The 24209-nt window shown below is 39.8% G+C and overlaps 1 protein-coding gene and 1 long non-coding RNA gene across 3 annotated transcripts in view; one reads left to right on the forward strand and one right to left on the reverse strand.

Annotated features, from left to right (window-relative positions):
* Positions 1 to 24209, forward strand: part of SYNPR (synaptoporin) — a 331134-nt gene that overhangs the window by 151856 nt on the left and 155069 nt on the right. The window contains 1 exon segment of one of the 2 annotated variants that reach the window (NM_001266609.1): positions 7025 to 7396. The exons of the other annotated variant lie outside the window; for it this stretch is intronic. Within the exon segment in view, the coding sequence (NP_001253538.1) occupies positions 7373 to 7396 (24 nt within the window). The 5' untranslated portion in view covers positions 7025 to 7372. 2 annotated transcript variants of the gene reach the window in all.
* LOC144339530 (uncharacterized) overlaps positions 1 to 24209 on the reverse strand; it is a 133247-nt gene that overhangs the window by 12239 nt on the left and 96799 nt on the right. The window contains exon 2 of the long non-coding RNA XR_013414555.1: positions 8196 to 8265. This is a non-coding gene — a long non-coding RNA (uncharacterized LOC144339530). The remainder of the gene's footprint in view (positions 1 to 8195; positions 8266 to 24209) is intronic.

Below are 24209 nucleotides of genomic sequence, written 5' to 3' on the forward strand. Positions count from 1 at the left end.
TATTTATATACCAGGCCCATAAGGTCCTGACTTGCACAGTTACTCAGAAAGATTCTAAGTTCCTTTCAGCAGGGACCATGTTTACCCGTTTCACCACTGTATCCACAGAGTTTAGCATGTGCCTGGCATATAACACATATGCCATAAACAATTGCAGAATTGAAATGTTTAGGCGAATGAATGGTTGCCCTTTTACTTTAGAATATTAACAAAGTTCTCATGGATTTGAGAATTGTTGTTTCCTATTGAGGACGTGAGCCCCCAGGTGGGTTTTAGACATGATATGCGATATCTGAGCCACCTTGTCTCCTGAGTCAAAGTCTTTTTGGGACATTTAGGGAGCTTCTAAAGGGACTCAGCCCCTCCAGTGGCTTGAAGTATTTAATTAGGACAGAAATGAAAGCAGAGGGGGTAATTAGCACTTAATAGATTTGGAATTATTGCCTGAGATCCAGGGCCTGTGGATGAACATCCAGGAATCCATGGACAGCCCTCCAGCAAGCGTCAAAAAGAAGCAACTCTTCATGCACCTGATTGATAGGCTGACTGGATTGACCCATGTACTCTGAATACTCAGAAATGCCAATAGTCAAAACCATTTTCAACAAATCTTTCTTTGCTTCAAGACATGTGCCTCAATGTCATTTCCATACTCCCTGATATTCCAGCGGGGAAAGACTGTTACATCTTTCTCAACACAGTATGGATTTTCCTTTTCCTCTCCCTTTCCTTTCTTTCTTTTTGAGACTGAGTCTTGCTCTGTTGCCAGGGCTGAAGTGCAGTGGCACGATTTCGGCTTACTGCAACCTCCGCCTCCCAGATTCAAGCAACTCTCCTGCCTCAGCGTCCTGAGTAGCTGGGATTATAGGCAACCGCCACCACACCCAGCTAATTTTTATATTTTTAGTAGAGATGGGATTTCACCATGTTAGCCAGGCTGGTCTCAAACTCCTGACCTCAAGTGATCTGCCCACCTCGGCCTCCCAGAGTGCTGGGATTACAGGCATGAGCCACTGTACCTGGCCCCTTTTCTTTCTAAAACATGAACAGCTCTTTCCTTTAGAGACAAAATAAAAGAGCATGTGCATTATCTCTATCAAACAAACATGCTGGCAAAGGGTATCACTGTCATTCTTATTGTTGTTAGATGTTAAATGCTTGGTATGCACTTAATACTTTGTATGCATTAGTTTACAAGCACCCAATTTGATCGGTTAGGGCAAGTGACAAGACCACACAGGTAGTAATATACAGAGCTGGAACTAGAATCCGCCTGTTTGTGTTAGTCAGGTTTCAGACAGGAAATAGCTAGCACACTCAAACAGAGTGATTGAGGGGAGTTTTTTGAAGGGGCAAATTGAAAAGAGGTAAACAAAGTTTAAGTAAAAAAGAAAAGAGAAGGAAGGAGAGACAAAGAAAGAAGAGTAAGAGAGAGAAAAAGAAAGAAGAAAGGGAAAAGCAAGAAAGGAAGGAAGGAAGGGAGGGAAGGAAGGAAAGAAGGAAGGGAAGGAGGGAGGGAGGGAGGGGAGGGGAGGGGAGGAATGGAGACAAAGAAAGAAAAAGAAGGAAAGAAAGAGAAAGAAGCTGTATGGATGGAAAGGGCCACTTCACAGCACCTGTGGCCTTCGCTAGAGGAACATAGCCAACTTAAGGACCCATCGGGGTTGCTAAGGGAATAAATACCCTGACCTCAGTCTCCTCTCACCCTCTAATTTCCTGGCAGTACTTCTTATTATTAGCACCTCCCATTAGGATGCCTCAGAGAAAGGGAGCTCATTGATGGAGTCCATTAGTTCAGCCTGCTGGGACACAGAGTAGACAGGAGAGTGACTCTAGAGGGACAAACAAAAGCTCTCCAGCACAATGTCTGCCTAAAGGGGAGCATGCTTAACCATATATATTTTATCTCCAAATAATTCTATTTATCGCTCATTCAGCAAATAGTCATTGCTTGGCTGCTCTGTGCTGGGCACTTTGCTTTGGGCTGAGGATACAGGGATAAGTGAGATATTGCGTCCTTGAAGAGCTTAGACTCATGGTCTTCAGAAAATATGTCTTGAACACTTTTTACCTGTTATTTTAACTACCATTTTCTCTCCTTTTATCTCCCAAGCGTGACTACATTTCCACCCAAATATCCTAATTTTCTCAATCTTGTTCCACTATATTCCTTAGCTTTTCTTGCATCCACAAATTTTTCCTTCTCCTTTCAGCTTCAGTGTAGAAATTTTTAAATAAAATTATGTTTTACTGTCATATAGATGAGTGCTTGCTATGTTGCCCAGGCTGGTCTCGAACTCTTAGCCTCTGCTACCTTATGCTCCAGGACCACAGGCCTGAGCTATTGTGCCTCCCAGCTTCACTGTAGAATTCTTTCAGACAGACTTGAACCCTACTGAGGAAAGCTAATGATCTAATAAATGTTCAAGTGATATTAATATTATTTTATCTCATTAGTATTTGAGAAAGAAAAGAGACAGTGTTGGAGAAAACAACTTTCTCTTACAAGAAAAATAAAAGATAAGAGGCCTAGAAAGTTCTGCCCTGATTCTATATACCTGTTCACATCACAATAAATTGCATTTTACCCATGCTAGGAGCTGTGCTCAGTCAGAGAAAGGAAGGCACCATTAAAGATTTCAAGGTTGTTCCATAAGTGAATTGGATGTAAGTGCTCTCACTGCTATAGCTTGAAAGAGCTGAAATTGTTCCTGAAGCAAAATGGAAGAGGCTTGGCTAACTCTCTTGGTCATTTATTAGTACGGTCAAAGTAGCCTTATCTTTGATTACCTCCTTTCTCCTACTGCAGTGAAGAAATCCTCTGGCTCTGGAATTTTCCTCTCAGTGTTTGCTAAATGCTTAGCAAGCTAGGCCTCCCACTGGCCAGCAGACAGGCCTGAAAGGACCCCTTTTGAGAGGCCAGATGTTTAGAAATAGAGGCTTTAAGGGAAAGGAACTGTTGCATTTACCAGAAGGTGTGTCCACCAAAGGGGAGAGAAGCTTTTCCATTCAGAGGAAAAATAAAATTCTTTTGAAGTTGTCTGAAGGCCATTGCTCAACTGAAAGATCACAGTTGAAGCTCTGACCATATTAGAAATTAGCATTGCTAATGAGGTTTTCAGAGAATCACAGATTATTTTAATCTACTTAACCTTCTCTGTAAATACTTGACTTAGAAAACATTGTACTTCTATTTTTAATAATCTAATAATGGATAAATGTTATTTTAAAGGCAGTAGCAACAATGTGAATATCATTTTTCAAACAAGAACTATCAAATATTGGCATATTGCTTTATTTTTGTCAGTTCCAATTCTATGATAGAGAGTGGTAGCCGACTGTCTGAGCTGTCTGATAAATTGGAAGGTTAGGACAGTCTAAGTGGCTAGCTGACAAGATTATTTCTCTAATGACAAATATATGGGCAAGTATCCAAAAATCAGCTGCTTTATGTGGGCCTAGGTGAACAAAACCCTGGGAACCCAAGCTTCTAAAAAAACAACTGATCAGTATAGTTTACAAAAGGAGCTTTCCACCATCTTTGACATGGTTTCCCATTAAATCAATATGACACCGAAATTTGCAATCCTTCCAGAATGTTCTTTGAATGAAGAGGTAAAAACAGTCTGTATCTGCTAGTATGAATGAATCAGTTGCCCTTATTCATCTGTTCTGCATTTCAAGGCTAAACTCCTTTGAAAAAATTAGGTTTCTTTACCACCATCTCAAACCTAAATTGTTCTCATGTTGATTCACTGATTTCATCATTCATTCATTTTTCCACCAAACATGTATTGAACACCTGCTATGTGGCAGGTACTCTCTGAAACACCAAGGATATGGTATTAAGCAAAACAAACAAGTTTCCTGCTTTTGTGGACGTCTTAGTAAATGGAGATAGTCAATAATAAATGAATCAATAAATAAGCAAGAAGGTGTCAGGCAATAAAAGTGCAAAAATAAAAAAAGGAGTTACTGGAGAAAGTGAAAGATGTTTTTAAGTTAGGTGGTTGGGGAATAAAGACCCTCTACGAAACAGAAAGTAGAACTAACAATTGAATGGCAAAGGAAGAGAGGGCAGGAAAAGATCTGAGGAAAGAATGTTCCAAGCAGACAGAATAGCTAGTACAAAGGCATAGAAGGTGGGTGTGGCTGAAGAGTAGGAAAGGAGAGGGTTGGAATTAAATAAAAAAAAAAAATAGATGAAAGGTAGATTGCATAACACTTTAAAGGCATGAGAAAGGGTTTGGGTTTTACTTACTGTAAACCTACTGGACAGCTATTGAAGAACTTTTCTCAGATGATTGATATGATCTAATTTATGCTTTAAATGGCTCAACATGGGTAATAGAGATTTCTAGGGGTAAGAGTGAAAGCAGTGAGACCTAAAGGGAGCCTGTTGCAGTGGTCCACAGAGAGGTGACCAAAGGGTGGTAGCAGGGCAGACTTAGAGAATGTTAATGCTCTATCTGGAAAAAATATATGAGGCAGGAAGTGCTAACCCAACCAGCAGGTTAGAATCTGCCTATTAGCCTTAGAATCTTATCTAGTGAAAGTTGACCCAGAAAGCCCTTTAGAGATAATTCAGTGGAAATCCTTCAATTTAAACATGAGAAAAACAGAGACGTGGACAAATTCCGGGACACACCCAGGGTCACAGAGCAAACCGCTAGCAAACCCAAGACCGAGCCTCACACCTCCTATCTTCCCAAGTGTTAGATAAAGTGCCCAAGTCCATACAGAACCCAGCAGGGCCTGAGTGTGGATCTCATGGGCTCCTTCTACACCAGCAAGTTCTAATCTCTGGTGCAAATCTGCATAATGGGGACAACTGAGAAGTTACTGTGGGGTCCATGCATCCAAATGTGGATTTGTCATACCCTGTACACTGAATAAATAAAAGTATAAGTACCATCATGTGGTGTCCAAAACAGAGTGGTTAATAGCTTAGGCAATGGCATACAATTAGGCTCGAATTTTAGCTTTACCAGGTATTGACTGTGTACTTTCAGATAAGTTACTTAACTCTTTGGGTCTTGTTTTTTTCAGCTATACCCTGGAATAAAAATTGTAACCTGAAGTTTTGTAAGGCTCAAATAAGATGATATACCAAAAACACCCACTTAGAATAGTACCTGGCACAGAGTTAATATTCAAGAAATGTTCACTATTATTATGTAGAAGACAGAACTTTTTTACTTTTACTTGCAACAGGGCTCTTAATATTCAAAGCCAGTGAGAATTACTCACTGGCCTCCCTGAAGAAACAATTAAGTATGGTTCTACCCTACAGGTGCATTGCTGGAAACTGCCACCTCTTCGACCCTACTCTAACTCTGCCCCTTATCAGCCACCTGGAGGAACTGTGGCCTTCAGCACAGGGACACTATTCTTTCAGTCAATCCTTCATTTATTTATTCTGTAAATGCCTACTGAGTGCTCACTTAAATGCCTGGTGATCGTAAGCCTTTTTTTTCCTGCTTCAGATATGTTCACTTGCTTAATTTACTCCCCTGAGTAACCTCTCACTGACGTGCAGAGATTTGTCAATAAGCAGGTGAGTGGTGGCCATAGGGAAGTGGGGAGGAAAAGGTTCCTATCAGAATTTCAAAGGGGCCATGGGGCATATACAGTTTGAAGAGTTGGTAAGCATCCCAAAAGCTCAGGCGTAGGGAACAAGCCAATCAAAGGAGACGGAGGAGAAAGGGATCTGGACTCCCTGAGCCCGGTTTGCAGGTGTGTAGTGTAGGTGAAAGCACTGCCTTGCCCAGTGCTCATTTCTTCCCCACACCTTCCCACTCATAGCTTTATGAGTGCAGCTCTATGAGGCATAAGTGTAGCCATTTTACAGAGGGGAAACTAAGGCTCATGCGCAGGTCACATGACTAGTAAGTGGGAGACCAGGACTAGAACCCAAGTTGCCTGACTCCTCATTATGGTTTTTTGGTTGTTTTGTTTGGTCCCCCAACCTCCCCCTATCCACCAAGTTGTTACTATGTGTATAAGAAAAGGAAGAAAGGGAGTAAGAGAGAGATGATGGTGGTGGCTGTGATATGGTAGTGATAGTGTGTGTGTGTGTGCGCACACGCGCATGCATGAGAGAGAAGGAGAGAGAGTGATACAAAGAGATAGAGATAGGAAGGAAAGCGAGACACAGAGAGAGGGACCTCAATAAAAGACTTCGAGTGACTCCAAATTAACAACAAATTAATCCCTATAAAAAATGTGACCAGCCTCTGTGCATTTCAGTTGAGTCATCACCAGCTGCACAAAAGATAAAGCAGAGACCTCTCAGCCAACCTGACAACATTCCTGCACTGAGTGGGGACCCAAAGACAGACGTCCTTTCCCTGTGCTGTGGTATCCACCTTGGGGAAAAATTGTCCTCAGGATGCCAGGGTGAGAACATGTCACCGGTGGCAGCCTCTCCAAGAATTTGGTACAAACGCCCCCAACACACATTGCCTCAAGGTGCTATGTTTTGGGCCCTTCGAAGTAGTCGAGCTCAACTCTTTCCTACAGAGGTTTATTTGAAGAAAACAGCAGATCCAGATTGCACTTAAGCATCTGAAACCTTTTTAATTTTGAGATTTTGCAGGAGACGTCTTTAAGTAACACTCCTGTGATGAGTGAGCAACCAAGTTGTAATCTGTCCCTTCTACAGTTGCCAGAGTCTTAAAAGCCTGTCTTCCAGTACATCACCTTAATGATTATTTATGGGCAGTGTATGAATTTCCCAAATGGGGATTATGCATAACATCTCTGCATTTACATTAAAACAAGGGCAATTTTTTTTAACAAACATATCAACGTTTACTTAATCTATGCAAATCTATTCATAAGATTTTATAAAACCATCATTTTTCCCCATACCCTTAAAACACAAAATTCTGGCTTTAAAAAAAAAATCTAGTTTGTTTTTAAGCACTGTGCTTGCAGGAGGAGGGGGCTGGCAGAGTAAAGAGGAGATGGTGCCTCTGTTGGTGATGCAGCCTGCTTGTGCAAAGCAGTCCTGCACTTCCAGTTGTGAGCCAAGAGCCAAGTGTGGGAGCTCACCATGGTGGCAGCCACCTCCCCACCAAGCAGGCGGCGTTCACCAGAGGGGAGTATCAGGTTCCCGTACTCAGCTGTGGGTTGTCACCATCTAATAATATGACCGTTTTGCCATCTCTCTGCAAATGAGGCTGAAGCTGCTATCTGATTGGTATAACATCTCACTTTCCCTCTGCATTGATTTTCTTCTTCTCCTTCTTTGCTTCATAAAAAGAGGGACAAGTGGCTGGTGCTGTGGACAGAGAAGCTTTATTTTTAGTATGAGACAACCTCTATTTTCTTTCAGGAGAGGGAAGTTGGATTATCAATTCTTTTGTAAATGTGTATGGTGATATTTGCTCCGGTAAGTTTGCAGCTATCTTGATTTACAGCTGGCTGTGGGGATATGTGTGTGCATGTGTGTGTCTCCATAGGCACATTCGGATTGTACACTTTTCTTTCCAAATATCAGTTTTTAAGTCTTTAGTGGTAATATCTCTTTTTCTTGACTTTGCTTTCTTATGATTTGTATGTTTAAAAACCAAAGAGGCTGTGTTGATAGTGAAATGCTTACTTTAGCTGTTTAAGTATGTGCTGGGTTTCTTGGAACATAGTAAGGAAACTATTTAAGCAAACTTATATTTGCTTTATAAAAATGTAATGTCATTCTACCCTACCCCCCATCTTTGGAGTGTTTAATATCCTAAATACATTCATTGTGCTGCAACCTGCTTACCATTTTAATTAAAGTTTCTTCGTCAGTGTCAGAGTGAGAATTACTTAAACTCCATCCACAGCTACCAAATATTATATGTTGTGCTGAAAGGTGCTAGCTTCATAAGGTCTTATCGCTGTATGTAGAATGAATGAGTTTCCCCTACGATTGGATGCACACACTAAAAGAATTGAATTTAGAAAAAGTATTCAGATCACTAAATGAAGTCCTAGCATGCCATGAAAAGCTGTAATCACAAGTGGCTGTTGCTTCTCTTTCGTCTTTCTTTGCACTGTGTATTTCTGCCACCATCTGTCAGATGCCCAGTCCGGGCTCCTGTGTTTCTATATGTGAAGCTAATCAGGAGAAAAGTTGCTGTTATTAAATTTAACTACTGCAAAATGACTGTCCGGTCACCATTGCTAGAAATGATTTTTAAATGCATTACCTGGTTAGCTGCGTTCTTTTTGTTCAGAGAGTAAGAGATGGTCTGAATTCTTCATTGTTAATTCAGAAGTCTGGGGAAAAGTCTTTTAATATAATTATTCTTGACAGGGATGATAAGATGATTAAATAATTGCTTTAATGGAAACAAACATGCTTTAATCTTCTCTTTTTGTTACACAATCAACAAATCTGCATAGTATTTTTCTCGGTGAAATGAGCTGGAGAATAGATTTATGATGAAAGTTAAAGGCACTGTGGCATGTGAAGCAAGAGGAGGTCTGACTGTACATTTTTCAGAGATTTTGAGAGTAAAGTTGGGAATATCATGCAGGCCTAGGGCTTGTAGGCATAGGTTTTTTTCAGAATAGCAATTTTTCAGATTGTGAAGTAGTCTTATGACAGCTCAGAATGCCTGTCTGGGAGTGCACTAACCTTCATATCTACTCCCTTTTGGATGTGCCACGACTCACACACCCTGTGCACACTCCAGTGAAGCTACTCATTTTGACAAATAGACTGAATTTTGATCAATCTAACTCAGCCTCAAAAATAGACTAATCCCCCAAACCCACCCAAGTTATTATATTGCCTTATTACAGGTCCCAATAAGCATGTGCCTAATATCAGCCTCAGATAACATGAACCTTAGCTGGAGCCAAGTGTATCTTAGCAGATAATTTGTTGAAAAAAAAAAAAAAAACTTTTATCCCTGGGCTGTTGCCAATTACTGCTAACTAAACTCACCAGCACGGAACATCACCTGTTCCCCTCCCCAGCACATCCAGTCCCTCAACGTCCCTTAATATTCTATATAATATATTTTATATAATCATTCTCCTTTCATGGCTGTAACAGGTTGTATATAAAGTCATTTGCTATAGACAGCGCTTATCATCCTCTGAAGCTATTCAGTAATATAAATTAATGAAACTTGAGGTGGCAGCATGCATTCTGCATGTGAAAGTTATGCCTTTTCCTCCAGTCTCCTGGTTTACAGAAGTGTTAGGGCTCCAAGCATACTTAGGCCCAGACAGGAGGAACAACAAGGCATCTGTATCTTTAAAAGGTCAGGATCCTTAGAGTTAGAGCCAATGTGCACAGTTTTTACAAGTATCACTTCTGAAAGGTCCATAATGCCATAACTAGAAAATCTGTCATAATCTCTTCCAAGGATTAAAGACTTGTGTCATTTGGGGGAAACAATAAAGAGATTTTTAAAATTTCACAATGAGCTCCTCTCTTCTTTTTAGCATAATGAAGAATGCAAAAGTCATTTCCATTTAGTAAATACATCCTATATGCCTGGCACTGTGCTAAGCATTTTACATGGCTTATCTCCTGTAATCTTGACAAGCACTCTATGAGGGCCATAACATTACCTCCCCATTTTACAGATGAGAAAATGGAGACATAGGACAAGTATGTAACTTACTTGAAGAAACACAGTGATGGGGATGAGTCTCGGAACCAGGCAGGCTCATTCCAGAGTCCTGTTCTTCCTCCCTCCCATCTGTCATTGGTACAATCTACAACGAATGCCTAGACTGAAATGATTTCCAGGGACCTACAGTTAAACATCCTATTTTTCCCTGTTTTGATACAAGGTAGTCTCCTTCTTCTCAGTCTATGCCGTTATGACTCCGAGCTAAGCATGTCTTTGAAACTGAAGAATATGTGTTTTATTTCCACTCAATTTGAGCAGATACAAAGATGTGAGTGTGACTAAATGAGCCCACCTAGGGTAAAATTTATGCAGAAGTGGCTAAATCAAGGTAGATCTTTTAATTGATCAAAGTAAATCAATTCCTTTGACCTTCAGTTTTTGGACATAAAGTCAAAATAAAGATGTGACGATAGCTTAGAAATATCAATATCTCAAGGCAGCTGGTTCGTCATTGGTGCAAAATATAAAAAGCATTACAACTGAATCATTTTTGGAGAGCTTTATAAAATTCTCACCTTCCCTTTACTCACTCCCACCATGATTTTTTTATTATTATTATTATTTCTATTCTTTGGCTAGCTGGAAAGGGCTGAGGTAGCACTTCAGGTTGAATACTGTGAAGTGTCTATCTCCCCTGGGTAATTTAAAAAGGAACACAGCTGCCAATAAGCATGCTGAGAAGCGTGACAAAGTCGAAATTCAGAGTCCCCAAATGCATTCCTTTGCACCTGAGCACTGAGCTCCCCATTTTAAATCCACTTGAGCCAATAAAATTCAGATGGATCTTATAGGGGGAAAATGCAACTGACATATAATCAATAACTTTAAATGTCTCCTCAAGTGGCAGCTTCTGGACTAGAAGCAGGGCATTCCAGTCATAAAGTGAGCCTGTAAAATGCTGCATTATGAGAAAGGATTATGAGTGATGAAAATGTTGCTAGAAGATAGAACCTAGCTCACAACACCTTTGCTAAATTTACCAAAACTCAGAGGGATCTTAAAAACAAACAAACAAACAAAAACCACCCACCACAAATTGGAAGAACTGAGTCAATTTCTGAAGTGGTTAACACAATATTGAGTTATTGGTGTGATCTGCTGTGTCTAATAAGCAACAGCTTTTGAGCTACTCTTGGTGTAAGCACCCAGTTAGTTAAAGAGTTCAGACTGCAGTACACAATAAAATACATTTCCACAATGGTAGTCATTTTTGTCAGAGGCAAGCTTGGGTAACTCCTCAATTCTAGATTATGTCTTTTTCTTGTTCTTAAAAAAAAGTCATAATTGAGTGGTTTAGTCAGAAAGTGTGGTATTAGAGCCAATACTGAAAAATAAATTCAAATCAATTTGCTTTTTCCAACAGCATTTATGAGAGTTCTAAATATACTAACAGCCATCAAATGAAAACTTTACTTTAAAAAAATATGTTGTGCTCAACCACAGAGTTCATCAAATATAGGCTATCCCTAAAAACTAATCTTATAGACAAGTTTATAAAGTATATCATATTTCAGTCCCTAGATAGAAGATACTGCTTTCTTCAGAGGGGTGACTAAATTCCAAATCAATAGTACTGAGGATTGTACTCCATCTTGCCTGTGTTTCATCCTGCCCTTTCTTTGGCTACAGATGTGTGTACTTAAACATGTTGATCGTTAAGCACTTAAAAATTATCTGTTAAGTATGGAGAAAGCATCTAGTGTTAACACATAATTAGTCTTGGACTAATCTTGCATTTTTCATTAAACATTCTAGACTGGTGTACAAATAGAGTTTGTGGTCCTGTTACATTCTTGTGTAAGAAAATAAGTCAGTGAATATTTTGAGCCTGAAATCAGCACATGAAGCACTAAATCTTCTAGAAGAGGCTCTTGGTCATCAATGTGTCTTTAAATGTTTAAAGATTCAGTGTTTGAAAATGGAAACACCTCAGTCTCTCCACTCTGTAGACTAATGGATTTGCATAATTAATATATTTTCTGTGATTTTTTTTTTTTTTTAAACACAAATTCTATCCAAAAGTACTAATGGAAAATTGTTCAGGAGCAACTCCAAACATGTTTCATTATAGTTTCTAGAAAGCTTATTCACAACACAGGTAATCAGTTTACCATGGAGCTTTGAGTTGGCCAATCTAAGTGGATGATCATGTCATTATTGCCTTTTGGGGGAAATGATGTGTTGGGCATAAAAGTTTGCTACTGGTATACTTATTTAGCCTTGCTTACAGAACATTTATTTATTTATTTATTTATTTATTTATTTATTTATTTATTTTTGAGATGGAACCTCATTCTGTCCCCCAGGCCGGAGTGCAGTGGTGCAATCTCAGGCTACTGCAACCTCCGCCTCCTGGGTTCAAGTGATTGTCCTGCCTCAGTCTTCTGAGTAGCTAGGACTACAGGAATGTGTGACCATGCTCAGCTAATTTTTGTATTATTAGTAGAGGCGGGAGTTCACTGTGTTGGCCAGGCTGGTCTCGAACTCATGACCTCAGGTGATCCTCCCACCTCGGCTTCCGAAAGTGCCGGGATTACAAGCCTGAGCCATCGTTCCGGCCTTACAGAATCTTTAAATCCTCCCTAATTACCACACATTGTCTCAATGTAGACTTACTGGCAAAGATACAACAAAGATTTTGGGCTCATTTTATTTCTGGTAAAATATGGCTTTCAGAATGTATGTGTCAAATATGAATTATTATTTCAAGGACTTCTTAAGTCACCATATTGACACTCAATTCTCAATGTTGAACCCACACATCTTTATCTGGCTTTAGATCTCCATGAGGGAGGAAAATGGATAAGATTTTGCAGAACCTATGACATTCAAACTACCTTCATAAGAAATTGAATGGCAGAGGAAAAACATTTTTTTTTAATTGGGGGAAGATTTTAGAAAAAGTCTGGAATGTGGACGTCATCTATTTTTATTTTATTTTATTTTATTTTATTTTATTTTATTTTTTAGATGGAGTCTTGCTCTGTCGCCTAGGCTGGAGTGCAGTGGCACGATCTCGGCTCACTGCAAGCTCCATGTCCCGGGTTCACGCCATTCTCCTGCCTCAGCCTCCCAAGTAGCTGGGACTACAGGCGCCCGCCACCACACCTGGCTAATTTTTCGTATTTTTTTTAGTAGAGACGGGGTTTCACCATGTTAGCCAGGATGGTTTTGATCTCCTGACCTCGTGATCCACCCACCTCGGCCTCCCAAAGTGCTGGGATTACAGGCGTGAGCCACTGCACCCCATCTATTTTTTTATTTAATAAATATTTAAGGATGCCTACCATGTGCCAGGCACCATGCTAGGCATGGGAGATACAGTGATGAACAAATAGATATAATTTCTGCATTCCCAGAACTAAATGCCTCCATTTTTCCATTTTCTCACCTCAACTTCATTTCTATTTCATGGCCCAGGATGTGTTTTCTTAAATGCATAATTGAAGTGTTCTAGTAAGGCATTTGCAGGAAATATGTGCTTTTGGTCCTATATGTTCATACTCAGTGAGGGAACAAGAGTGAATCCACTTATTTACTGATGTGATTACTGTCTGCTGAAATGGAGTGGTAGGAAGCAGGGAGCTAGAAAAGGTTTTGCAGTGTGTGTGTCTTATAAGCATTCTTTATTGCTTCTAGGCATTCTCAGATTTGATAGGGCCATTCTCATTCTTGGACAGTATTGGGAGAGGAAAGAAGGGGAAAAAAGATTTGACAGGAAAGAAAAGTAAAGAAGATAGAGAATAAACAGAGTAGGTGACTAAAGAAACTACGATTTTCCCTGGCAATCTGAAATAGATCTAACTTGCATTATCTGGTTTTCTGTGGGTATTCACTCACTCATCTATCTATTCAATAAATATATTTATATATTGGGTGCCCTCTTTAAGCCAAGTACACTGCTAGATGCTACGGCACAGAAATAAACAAGATATACTAGTTCCTGGATTCACGGAACTTCTAATAGACCAGGATTTCTCACACTTGGTACTATTAACATTCTGGTGCAGATACTTCATTGTTGTTAAGGAGCTGTTTTATGTATTATAAGATGTTAAGCAGCATCCCTGGCTTCTACCCACTATGTGTCAGTAGCAATCCCCCCACCAAACCCTCAGGTTGTGACAGCCAAAATTACCACCAGACATTGCCAAATTGCCCCTGGCTGAGAACCATGACAGGAAACGCAGGATTTACCATCACCTTTGACCAAATCCTCCCATCACGTTTCTACTTTTCTTTCTTTCAGATATTCTGCTGCATGGTTTACCCTAGGGTTTTTAAGTTGCTTTCCCTGAATATATAACATTTGCCAACAAAGATAAGTAAGGCATCTCTAAGTCCTTTTACTATTACTATCCCTTACCTCTGCATAACACTTTACCACATTCGTGTAGCTTACATTATCTTATTTGATTCTAGCAGCCAACTAGTAAGACAATATTAAAATATTATCACCTTCAACAGGTGAGTAAATGGACATTTAGATGGTTACAAACCCAAAGTCTTGCAGCTAATAAAGGATAAAACCTGGATTCGCACTCACATGTCCTGGCTTAAAACAAGTGTTTTACCTTTTTTTTTTGAGACCGAGTCTCCCTCTGTCGCCCAGGCTGGAGTGCAGTGGTGCGATCTCGGCTCACTGCAAGCTCCGCCTCTCGGGTTTTCGCCATTCTCCTGCCTCAACCTCCCGAGTAGCTGGGACTACAGGAGCCCGCCACCATGCCCAGCTAATTTTTTGTATTTTTAGTAGAGACGGGGTTTCACCTTATTAGCCAGATGGTCTCAATCGCCTGACCTCGTGATCCACCCTGCTTGGCCTCCCAAAGTGCTGGGATTACAGGCATGAGCCACTGCGCCCAGCCAAAACCAGTGTTTTTCTACACAATTATTCTATTTAATGGGGAAAAAGGTAAGTAGGGTTAAAATACACTTTTTCTCTTTGAAGCATCTCAATAAGGGCAGCCCAGCAGTAGTTAGGGAATTTGAGGTCTACAGGCTTGGCTTTCTTACTCAGTGTTTATTAGCTGAGTGGTTTTGGACTGCCCACATACATTCTTAGAGTCTCCCCAGTAGTTTAGGGAATGTGGAGTGATTATTGCAAAAGCTGCAAGAAGCCCTAGAGATCAGCCTACCACAGTAGAGAGAGTGTGGGTTTTGAGGTCTGATGGATCAGGTGTGTGAGTCAGCATCCAAGCAGGAAGCAGATAACATCTTCAAACTATCTGACCTCTTGCTGGTGACTGTACACCATTAAAACTTAATTTATTTAAGTCAGAATACTGAAGCCCCAAAAGATGGGTTGAATTGCCCAAGCCCTGTGGTGAATTTGATGCAAAAGGAAGACAACAGAAGAGCTCAATCTCCTTCCAGCCCAGTGAGCTGAAGAACCATTTTAAACAGAGGAAGGCCAGCATATGGATCTGGCTCAAATCAGAAATGTATGTGTTTTGGGTTATAAGCAGATGTCTAGGTACCTGAGGCAGGTTCCTGGTTTTTCAACTGGACATACCCAAACATCTTTGGGGGTTACTTTAGCCAAATTTCAGCCTCACTAAAAGATACAGAGCGTGTCCTCCTAGATGGCTCTTAGAAGACCGGTAGACATGCAAAACACGTAAAAGGCAGGTGGTGGTTTGCAGTGGGTTTGTCACACACGCTCCTGAGCTTGAATAGATGCAGGAGTTTGCCAGGAGACGGGGCTCACACTGTATGTGGGCCCATATCCTTGATCTTTTGATGAGCTGTTAAAAGGTATCTGTAATTATCGAGACCCTTGGCACATTTGCAAAGATAAAAGGCCTTTCAAGTATATTGCTCTGGCAGCATTCCCAAAAAGAAAACTATCTTCTACTTGCATTGCCTCAGAGCACTCAAACTTGCAAAGAGAAGAAATAGGTCCAAATTCCGGCTCTGCGACACAGGGGTATGCATGGCCTTAGACAATTCATCTGCCATCTTGGGACCTTGGTATCTTCATCTGTAAAATGGAAATAATGAGTACCATTATGAGTAATAACGAGTACCTTCCCAGAGTGATGAAGAGGACTGCTGTCATAGATGAAATGGGAAAGTACTGTTGAAACTGCAGGCCTGGACAATAGCATTGTTATTTTCTTCCTCTGTAAGTCAAAGTCCATTTTGCTATCAGTTTTCATTTCATGCCCTCAATGAATGCTTGAGGTTAGGGGAACCATTTCCCCAGTCTACCAGGAAAATCACTGCAGTTATGGGATGGGTCTAAAGTAGTCTGGAAACGCTTTGCTGGGTCATTCCATCTCAAGGGGAGATTTATGCCATATTATAAATTGCAGGGACAGAGAATCATCACTGAAGGATAACTATAATAAAACCACATGCAATATGTATAAAGCCATTCCCTATGATTAGCTCATCTTAGTAATGCCCCTGAATTTTCCTTTCCACTTTCTTAGGACCCCTTTACACCCATCAGTCCTGCCATTACCCATTTGTTGTGGAGTCAGGGCAGAGGGGGCAGGGATTGACAGGACCTGGACCTTGCCCATCAGTTTCTAACACTGTGACTTTAACCCTCTCCCCTCTCAACACGATCCTGGAAACTCCTCAGTGGAATTGACAAATCATAATTTTCTCCCCAAGTACAGATGCTTAGAGAAAGCTTCTCTTTGCCTGCTCTGGGTTTCTCATTAGCCCCCACTATAGGATATTCAAGGGTTTCTCATTTCTCATGTTTTATTTACCTCAAAGCATCTCCTAACACATTTGATTAGAAAACTCGGTTAGCTCAAATTTTTTTCAAAGACCATTATCTGCTGGCATTCCTCTCCCAGACTCCTTCCCTCAGCTCACCTCTTCACTCTGAGTGGTATTTATAAACTCCTCATCTTCTGAGGCATTTGGAAGACACCCTCCTTCCTTCCTCCCCCAGACCAGTTCTCTGATATAATTTTTTTCTCTTTCTCCCACTGCCTTCACACTCAAATAAAGTGTTTCTCAAACATTTTTTCTCTGAATCTCTTCAAAAAGGCAAGAATGTCTTCTTATTTGCTCACTCATTCATTTGTTCATATGTTCATTCAGTTGTGCATTCTATGTAATACTGAGCAGCCACTGGGTACTGGGTATTATGTTAAGATTTGGGGTACAGAGGTAACTAAAACAAACATGGTCTCATGTAAGATTTGCAATCCAGTCGGGGGGAGAGGCAATTTAAAATCCCTCAAAAGTGATTTAATTATCATTATAGTAAGTGCTAAAAATAAAAGCTAAGTCATCTTGGGTACTAATTCTGTGACAGGCACGGATCCAAGTGTTTTATGCATATTAATTCATTTAAGCCTTGTAACGAGGCTTTGAGGGAGTTAAAAGAGGAGAGGATTAGTGCCTATAAAACCTGAAGGGCATAGACTCCATTAGCAAATTCAGGAATGTTGGAATGAGGATGATACACCAGGACAAGATGCTAAAAGTTTGCATAGCTGCCATTTATGTAACACTTTATTTACCAGGCACCGTGCTCTATACCTCATACATAGGACTTGAACCTTCACAACAGCACCATGAAAGATCACTATCATTATTTTAAGAATGGGGAAAATGAGATATGGAGAGCCTGAGCCACTAGTCCAAAGCCACACATTGTGTATGTGGTGACTCTGAGAGTATAGCCTAGGTGTGTTTGACCCCAAGTCTAGGCTCTTACCCACCATGTTAACCTGTGAAAAGTTGATATTAAATATTCCTCATACAGTTTCTGTCCTGGTAAATACTGGTAAAATGGAGGGAAAAAAGTGGATCATTTTTGTGTGTATCTGAATTAGAGCCACAATAATCGTTCTTGAAATAAAATGGGGCCGGGCGCGGTGGCTCAAGCCTGTAATCCCAGCACTTTGGGAGGCCGAGACGGGCGGATCACGAGGTCAGGAGATCGAGACCATCCTGGCTAACACAGTGAAACCCCGTCTCTACTAAAAATACAAGAAAATTAGCCGGGCGAGGTAGCGGGCGCCTATAGTCCCAGCTACTCGGGAGGCTGAGGCAGGAGAATGGCGTGAACCCGTGGGGGCGGAGCTTGCAGTGAGCCGAGATCGTGCCACTGCACTCCAGCCTGGGGCACAGAGCAAGACTCCGTCTCAAAAAAAAAAAAAAAAAAAGAAATAAAATGGAACTTTGTTTTTACTGGGAGTGTTGAATCCTTAACCTTTAAGCTTATTTCCATGTAACAGCTTCCTGTTCAAAGGGTGAGCTGAAGAGCAGCAGCGTGGGCATCACCTGGGAGCTTGTTAAAAATGCAGAGTCTCAGGTTCCACCTCAACCTACTGAGTATTGGAATCTACATTTTTATGATCTCCAGATGATTTGCATGCACACTTATGTTTGATGAGCTCAGATCTAGCACAAGTTAAAAGAAAGGGCTTCCAGCCCTGGTTGTGATGCTAACCGACCAGTTGTTTGACCTGCCCAGATTTTCTTTGCCTTTTCAATGGAAATGACCTCAGCTCTCTTCACAGAAGAGTCAGGAACCCCCCAGCAGAAGAGCCTGGGGAGGAAGATTCCACAGAAACTCAGAGACTCTTTTTTACCTCTGGAATCAGTTTCTCACTATGTAGTTCAAGGACCACCTACATGAAAATCACCTGGGGAGTTTATTAAAAATGATATTCAGATTAAAAGTAGACTAGTCAGAATGGCAATAAATGCCAAAAATAGGGTGTCATAATGTCTTCAAACACCAAGAGAAAATGGTTGTTAGATGAGAATTGAATATCTCTCCCAAGGTGTTTATCTGGATAAGGATGCAATAAAGTCATTATCAGACAAAGGTTAAATGACATTTAAACTTCACATTTGATTAATCTCCTTTTGGGAAGAACTGACAATGTGGAATGGGTACTTTGGATCCACCCAAACTTGGAGTTCAAATCCTTGCTCCCATTACCCACTACCTGTGTGACTTTTGAGTGACTTACATTTTTGAACCTCAGTTTTCTCGTCTGTGAAAAGAGGAGCAAATTCTCACCATTCAGGAAAGAGAGGAGCTCTTTTGAGGTTCTTTATAATGTAAATAAGTATGTGGCACACAGTACTGCTATAAATAAATCATAACTATTATTATTGGTTATTAAACATAATGAGATTTCACAAAAACTTATTTTTAAATTATCTGTATTATGATATAATCATTATTGCTGTAAATAGAAACCTACGTAGAATAACTTTTGAAGTAATGTTTAATTTAACTTAGCATATAGTTCTTGTTACTTCATTCATTAATGTATTCATTCAATAAATGTTCATTAATAGTCTACTAAGTGCCACGAGCTTGCCCAAACACTGGGAATGCAGTAGTGTTATATGCTATATGGAGGGGTGAAATGAGGGACAGAAAATAGAATAAGAGCTATGGAAAAATACAAATCAGGTAAAGGGGATGGACTGTTCTTTCAAATACATATTTTAATACATTGAATTAAACAGTACATTTATCAGAAGAAACTTACAGAAAAGTTTTGGAAATAACTATTTTCATCTTTGTGAGTTTTCAAATTTTCTTTCTAGGTTTTCTTTTAAATGAGTATTTGAAAATTTTAAATTGATTCAAAGCCTGTTGACCACTTCACTTCAGAAAAGTGAAGAAATACCACTTCTTCTGCTTCCCACAGAATGTGTAACTATTGCAGGTTTGTGACCTTTAATACTTAACAAAATCATTCATTATTTTATGTAATACTGACAATGGCCCCGTGAAACAAACAGGTGAATTGCATATTGAGTTTTCCATTAAGGGAGAGAAACTATGGCTAAGGAAGGCCATTTCCAATTGATCAGCATTTTATCACTAGTTAATAGGGATGTGGGAGACACAGACACAGGTCCTCATTCTCCTATTTCAACTTGGACTCTACCACAGGATCTCTACTTATTTGTCAATCCCTTGAAAGCCTCCCATAAAACAAAGGTGAGGCCTCTAAGGTGGTAGAGAGCTCTGTGTGATGTGATGTGATGTGATGTGATGTGATGTGATGTGATGTGATGTGATGTGATGTGATGTGATGTGATGTGATGTGATGTGATGATGTGACGATGTGATTATTCTGCATGGCAGGGAATGGTTGAGGTTATTGTAGGTTTAAACTATTACCATTGCCTAAATACAAAGGTGTTGAGGATAAAAACAAAATAAATGATACAAAGGCAAATGGAATTTATGAACCATGGAGCATCAGCTTCAAGAAAATGTTAGATTGATATATGCAAAATCTACTAGGATATAATGGAATTTTCCAAACTCAACTTTACTTAAGTTATAGAATGGAAAGTTTAAGCATTCACTCCAAATAAGATCCTTTTTTATACTTTCGGATTTTAATTTAGGAACAATTTTTTTCTTACTGGCCCTAATTTGACATTATAGTTTAGTGAATTCTAGCAGCTAAGTGTCCAATAGGTACCTTGAAAATGTTACCTCTCTCCTTATTCTCTCTGGTCCACAAACAATGCTATGATCTAATAAGTAAAATATTTGAGCCAATATGTTAAAGGAGACAAAAATATCATTTATAATTATTATAACTCTTATAGGACAATCAGAATACCACTGGGCTTCAAGAGAGCATTGTCCATCCCTGGACTCTAGAATGGCCTCATTAATTTTCCAGTCTTCTTAGATTGAGGTTAAAATTCACATTACACTATTCAAACTCTACTTGCAATTATTTCTATAGTGAAATAATGACATTTTACACTATCATAATTGGTCATGCCTTTGGCTTCTTTCACACACACGCTACTACATTTTTCCCCCAACTATGTTTGGAGTATGAAATTTGGGAAAGAATAAGAAACATCCTAGGATGTTCAGCCATCCTTGATAGTGATACAAATAGCTAAAGTGGTAGTACAAATCATTTCCTAATGTATGTGGCCCCAAAGTTCTGATAGGGCAGATGCTTATCCAGAAATGTGTCAACTTAGTTGACAACTATAGTTGAAGGTTATCGGTTAAAAAGAAATTAGTTCATAAATAATAATAGGATAATTGAAGGACAGATTTCCCTGTAATCATAACTTTTAAGATGGTAACATTCTGAAAGCATCTTTCTTCAGCCTCATTCTTCCAGGTTCTGAAAGCTAAAACTGATATAAGTTTATCATGGGAAACCCTACTGTCTGCCATGTGCAGTTGGTTTGGAGCTAGACATAAGAGTATATCAAGATTCCAGGGATCTGGAGCTAGAAAATAATAACATTTTATAATTTGCAAGCACAATAGAAGCTCTTTAAAAATTCCACTCATTCACTTGTTGGATTAACCACTGTTCTTTAGTTTCTCTGTTAAAAGAAAAACTTCCTAATATCCACAACATGCTGAATAGTCATGGAAACTTGGTGCATCCAAGTCCTACTGAAGCCACCAGTTGAGTTATATGTTTACTCATACAGTAAGGTAATTGTATTAAGCCTTAAAAGTGTCCCCAATTTTCCTCCTCTCTGATTTTGCTTCTGCACACAGTCATGTTTGTGTGTGTGTGTGTGTGTGTGTGCATGTATCTTCAAATATTCTCAAAGTCAAATGTCAACTGCTTTATCCTGTTCCCATTAAGTTTATTCCAAAGCAGACCTCTAGTATTAAGGCCCTTCTTTTCTTCCTGTATTAGTCCATTTTCACACTGCTGATAAAGGCCTTCCACGAGACTGGGCAATTTGCAAAAGAAAGAGGTTTAATGGACTTACAGTTCCACATGGCTGGGGAGGCCTCACAATCATGGCAGAAGGCAAGGGGGAGCAAGTCACATCTTAGATGGATGGCGGCAGGCAAAGAGAGAGAGAGAGCTTATGCAGGGGAATTCCTCTTTTTAAAACCATCAGATCTCATGAGATTTATTCACTATCATGAGAACAGCAGGGGAAAGACTTGTCTACATGATTCAGTTACCTCCCACTGGGTCCTTCTCACAACATGTGGGAATTCAGGATGAGATTTGGGTGGGGACACAGCCAAATCATATTCCTCCCTAATGTCTAATATACGGTATTTGGCATGGTGTAGGCCCTTAAGTAAATATTTGTTGAGTAACTGACAATCATTTAGAATTCACACTCCAAGCAAGGAGCATTCTGTTGCATCAGTACCTTTAAGCCTCTCCAGGCCAACGTGCTGGGTGAAGAGTAAATAATTTGATGAAATTGGTCAGAAGGATATGGGAATGGGATGGGAGGGGTAAGAATTACAGTTTCCATTTTTTTGAGCCCTTCAGGCACAAGGTAGACTACCTTAAATACATTTAATCATTGAATTCTCACAACAGCCCCGTGAGACAGGGATCACCCCCTCATTTTACAAAGAAGAAAACAGACGGCTTGATGGGTTTAGAAATTTAAGAATGTGGAACTAGGAAGTGATGGTGTAAACTTTACTCCTAGGTGAGCTTGAACCCACCATCCATACTCTTAACCACTGCACAAACTGTTTGGAAAGGAGCAGATCTGATGCGTGATCACACCTCTTTCCCTGAGGTCTTGCCACTTGTTCCATCCTCCTGGTGAACCCACTCTTCATCCTGGCTAGTTTCTTGTCATTTTTTGTTTTCTCCCCACCCCCATGCCTTTAAGTCCTCATCCTCAAATCCATCCTGGGATGACTGAAGTGTTCACTTCAAATGAGGACCAAACACGAATACACCAACAAAAACTGCCTTTTATTTTCTGTCAGAGTTGGTGGGTCCAGGGAAGCTCTCCTCTTTGCAGAGGGGCCTCTGAACTGGGCTGTCTTGCGGGGGGCCTAACTGAGTGGTAAGAAGGAGTTGTTTATAGTCATAAGCTTTGCCTGTTTCTCCCCAAATGGGGCTATCATCTTCCAAGCTAAGAATCCCTTTTGTAGCTTGCCTTGAAGTACCTCTTGGGAAGTTATCTGGCGCTGTGATACATACTTAAAACCCTCTTGTTTTCCTTCTCCCAAGATAAGAATTAACTTCCTGATGAACTCCTCAGTACTTTCTCTTTGAGTAAACTCTGACTCCCCCTCTCACAAGGATAGTTTTCAATTCCAGTCAACCGATATTTTTTATTCTAGTCATTCCATTCTATTGAATTTAGATTTCCACTTATAATGATCTTTTTTATTTTTTATTTTTTATTCCTTACAGTCTTAAGATGTCACTGTTTTTCCCCTAGAACTTTCTAGGATATTTATGTCTCACCAATAAGCATTAGCACTGAGAAGTACAGAAAGTTCATTTTAATGAGCTCTTCAGGATTTGTCTTGCATCTGCTGAAATAAATTAGGTCAAAATAAGATTGAAGAGATCTTCAAGTGCTGCAACACCTAACAAACTGATTTTGTTATTTAGAAAACAGGAAAAAGTGAAAAGAACTGCAGTTTAAGAAAATTAAATTTGTGTACTTAGAGAAAGATCAGAAGTCTCAGTGGAGAAAAATTCTAATTTGTATTACCTACAAAAGAGGGAGAAGGTCACCTGAAAAATTATACAGACGCACAGAGCTCAGACCATATTATAGACACATGGAATCTTTAGCAAACTTTGGTCCAGGAAGGAAGAAGACCTGACTGCTTTGTCTGAGCTCATGCCTTAAAAGTGTAAGACTACGTGATTACCTTAATCTTGGGTGATGCTTTGGATATTACTGATAACTCAGACATGATAAATTTGATATTGATTTACTCTTTTTGCCTTTGTTTACTTGAAACGATAGAATTTTCTAACCCTCTTCTTTTGAATTAATCTCTTTCCCAGATTCTTAATTAATTTTATTCTTACCTTGTCTTCCTAATCCTAGTTATTCATTCACCTATTATGAAAATCTGGGTATCTGGGGCACTAAACTTTGCTTTTGATATATGATAAGGTAATTAAATTGTTGCATTTAATAAAGTCTCAGAAATCTGCTAGCAAAATTAATTCCTCCTTGAATTTATGTAGTGTACTTTGATGGCACTATTCTCTGCTTCACTATCTTGACACCCTCTCTTGGAGTTTACGTATCAGTTAGTTTTTGCTGCATAACAAAACAACCCAAAATTTAATGGCTTAAAACTACATTATTTATCTAACTCATGATTCTGTGGATCTGCAATTTGGCCTGAGTTTAGCTGGGTAGCATGCCTGCTGATCTTGACTGGGCCCACTCATGTATCTATGGTCATTCTCTGATTAATAAGGTGGTTGTTCTTTCTAAGGATTAACTATGTGATGATTAGAAAAATGAGGATAATTGGGCCCCTTACCTGTCATCAAGTGAACTAGCCTGGACGTGTTCTCATGGCAATCACCAGGTTCTAAGCAAGCAAGCATACTGCAAGATCTCTTATGGCTTAGGCTTGCAACTCAGAGAATGCCACTTTCATCACATTCTGTTGGTCAAAGCAAGGCAGAAGCCCATCCCAGATTCAAGAGTTGAGGAAATAGATTCCACTTCTTGGCAGCAGTTGCTCCAAAGTATTACAATTATATTTAAAATCTATCTAGCACTCAATCATCTCAGAGTTCAATCTTCTTACCTTACTGCCAGAGCACACTCACCTGATTATCTCAATATTACCTGAGTTTCGACCTCTTCAAAACAGGCCTA

Source organism: Macaca mulatta, chromosome 2, assembly GCF_049350105.2.
Source record: "Macaca mulatta isolate MMU2019108-1 chromosome 2, T2T-MMU8v2.0, whole genome shotgun sequence".
NCBI classification, from domain to species: domain Eukaryota; kingdom Metazoa; phylum Chordata; class Mammalia; order Primates; family Cercopithecidae; genus Macaca; species Macaca mulatta.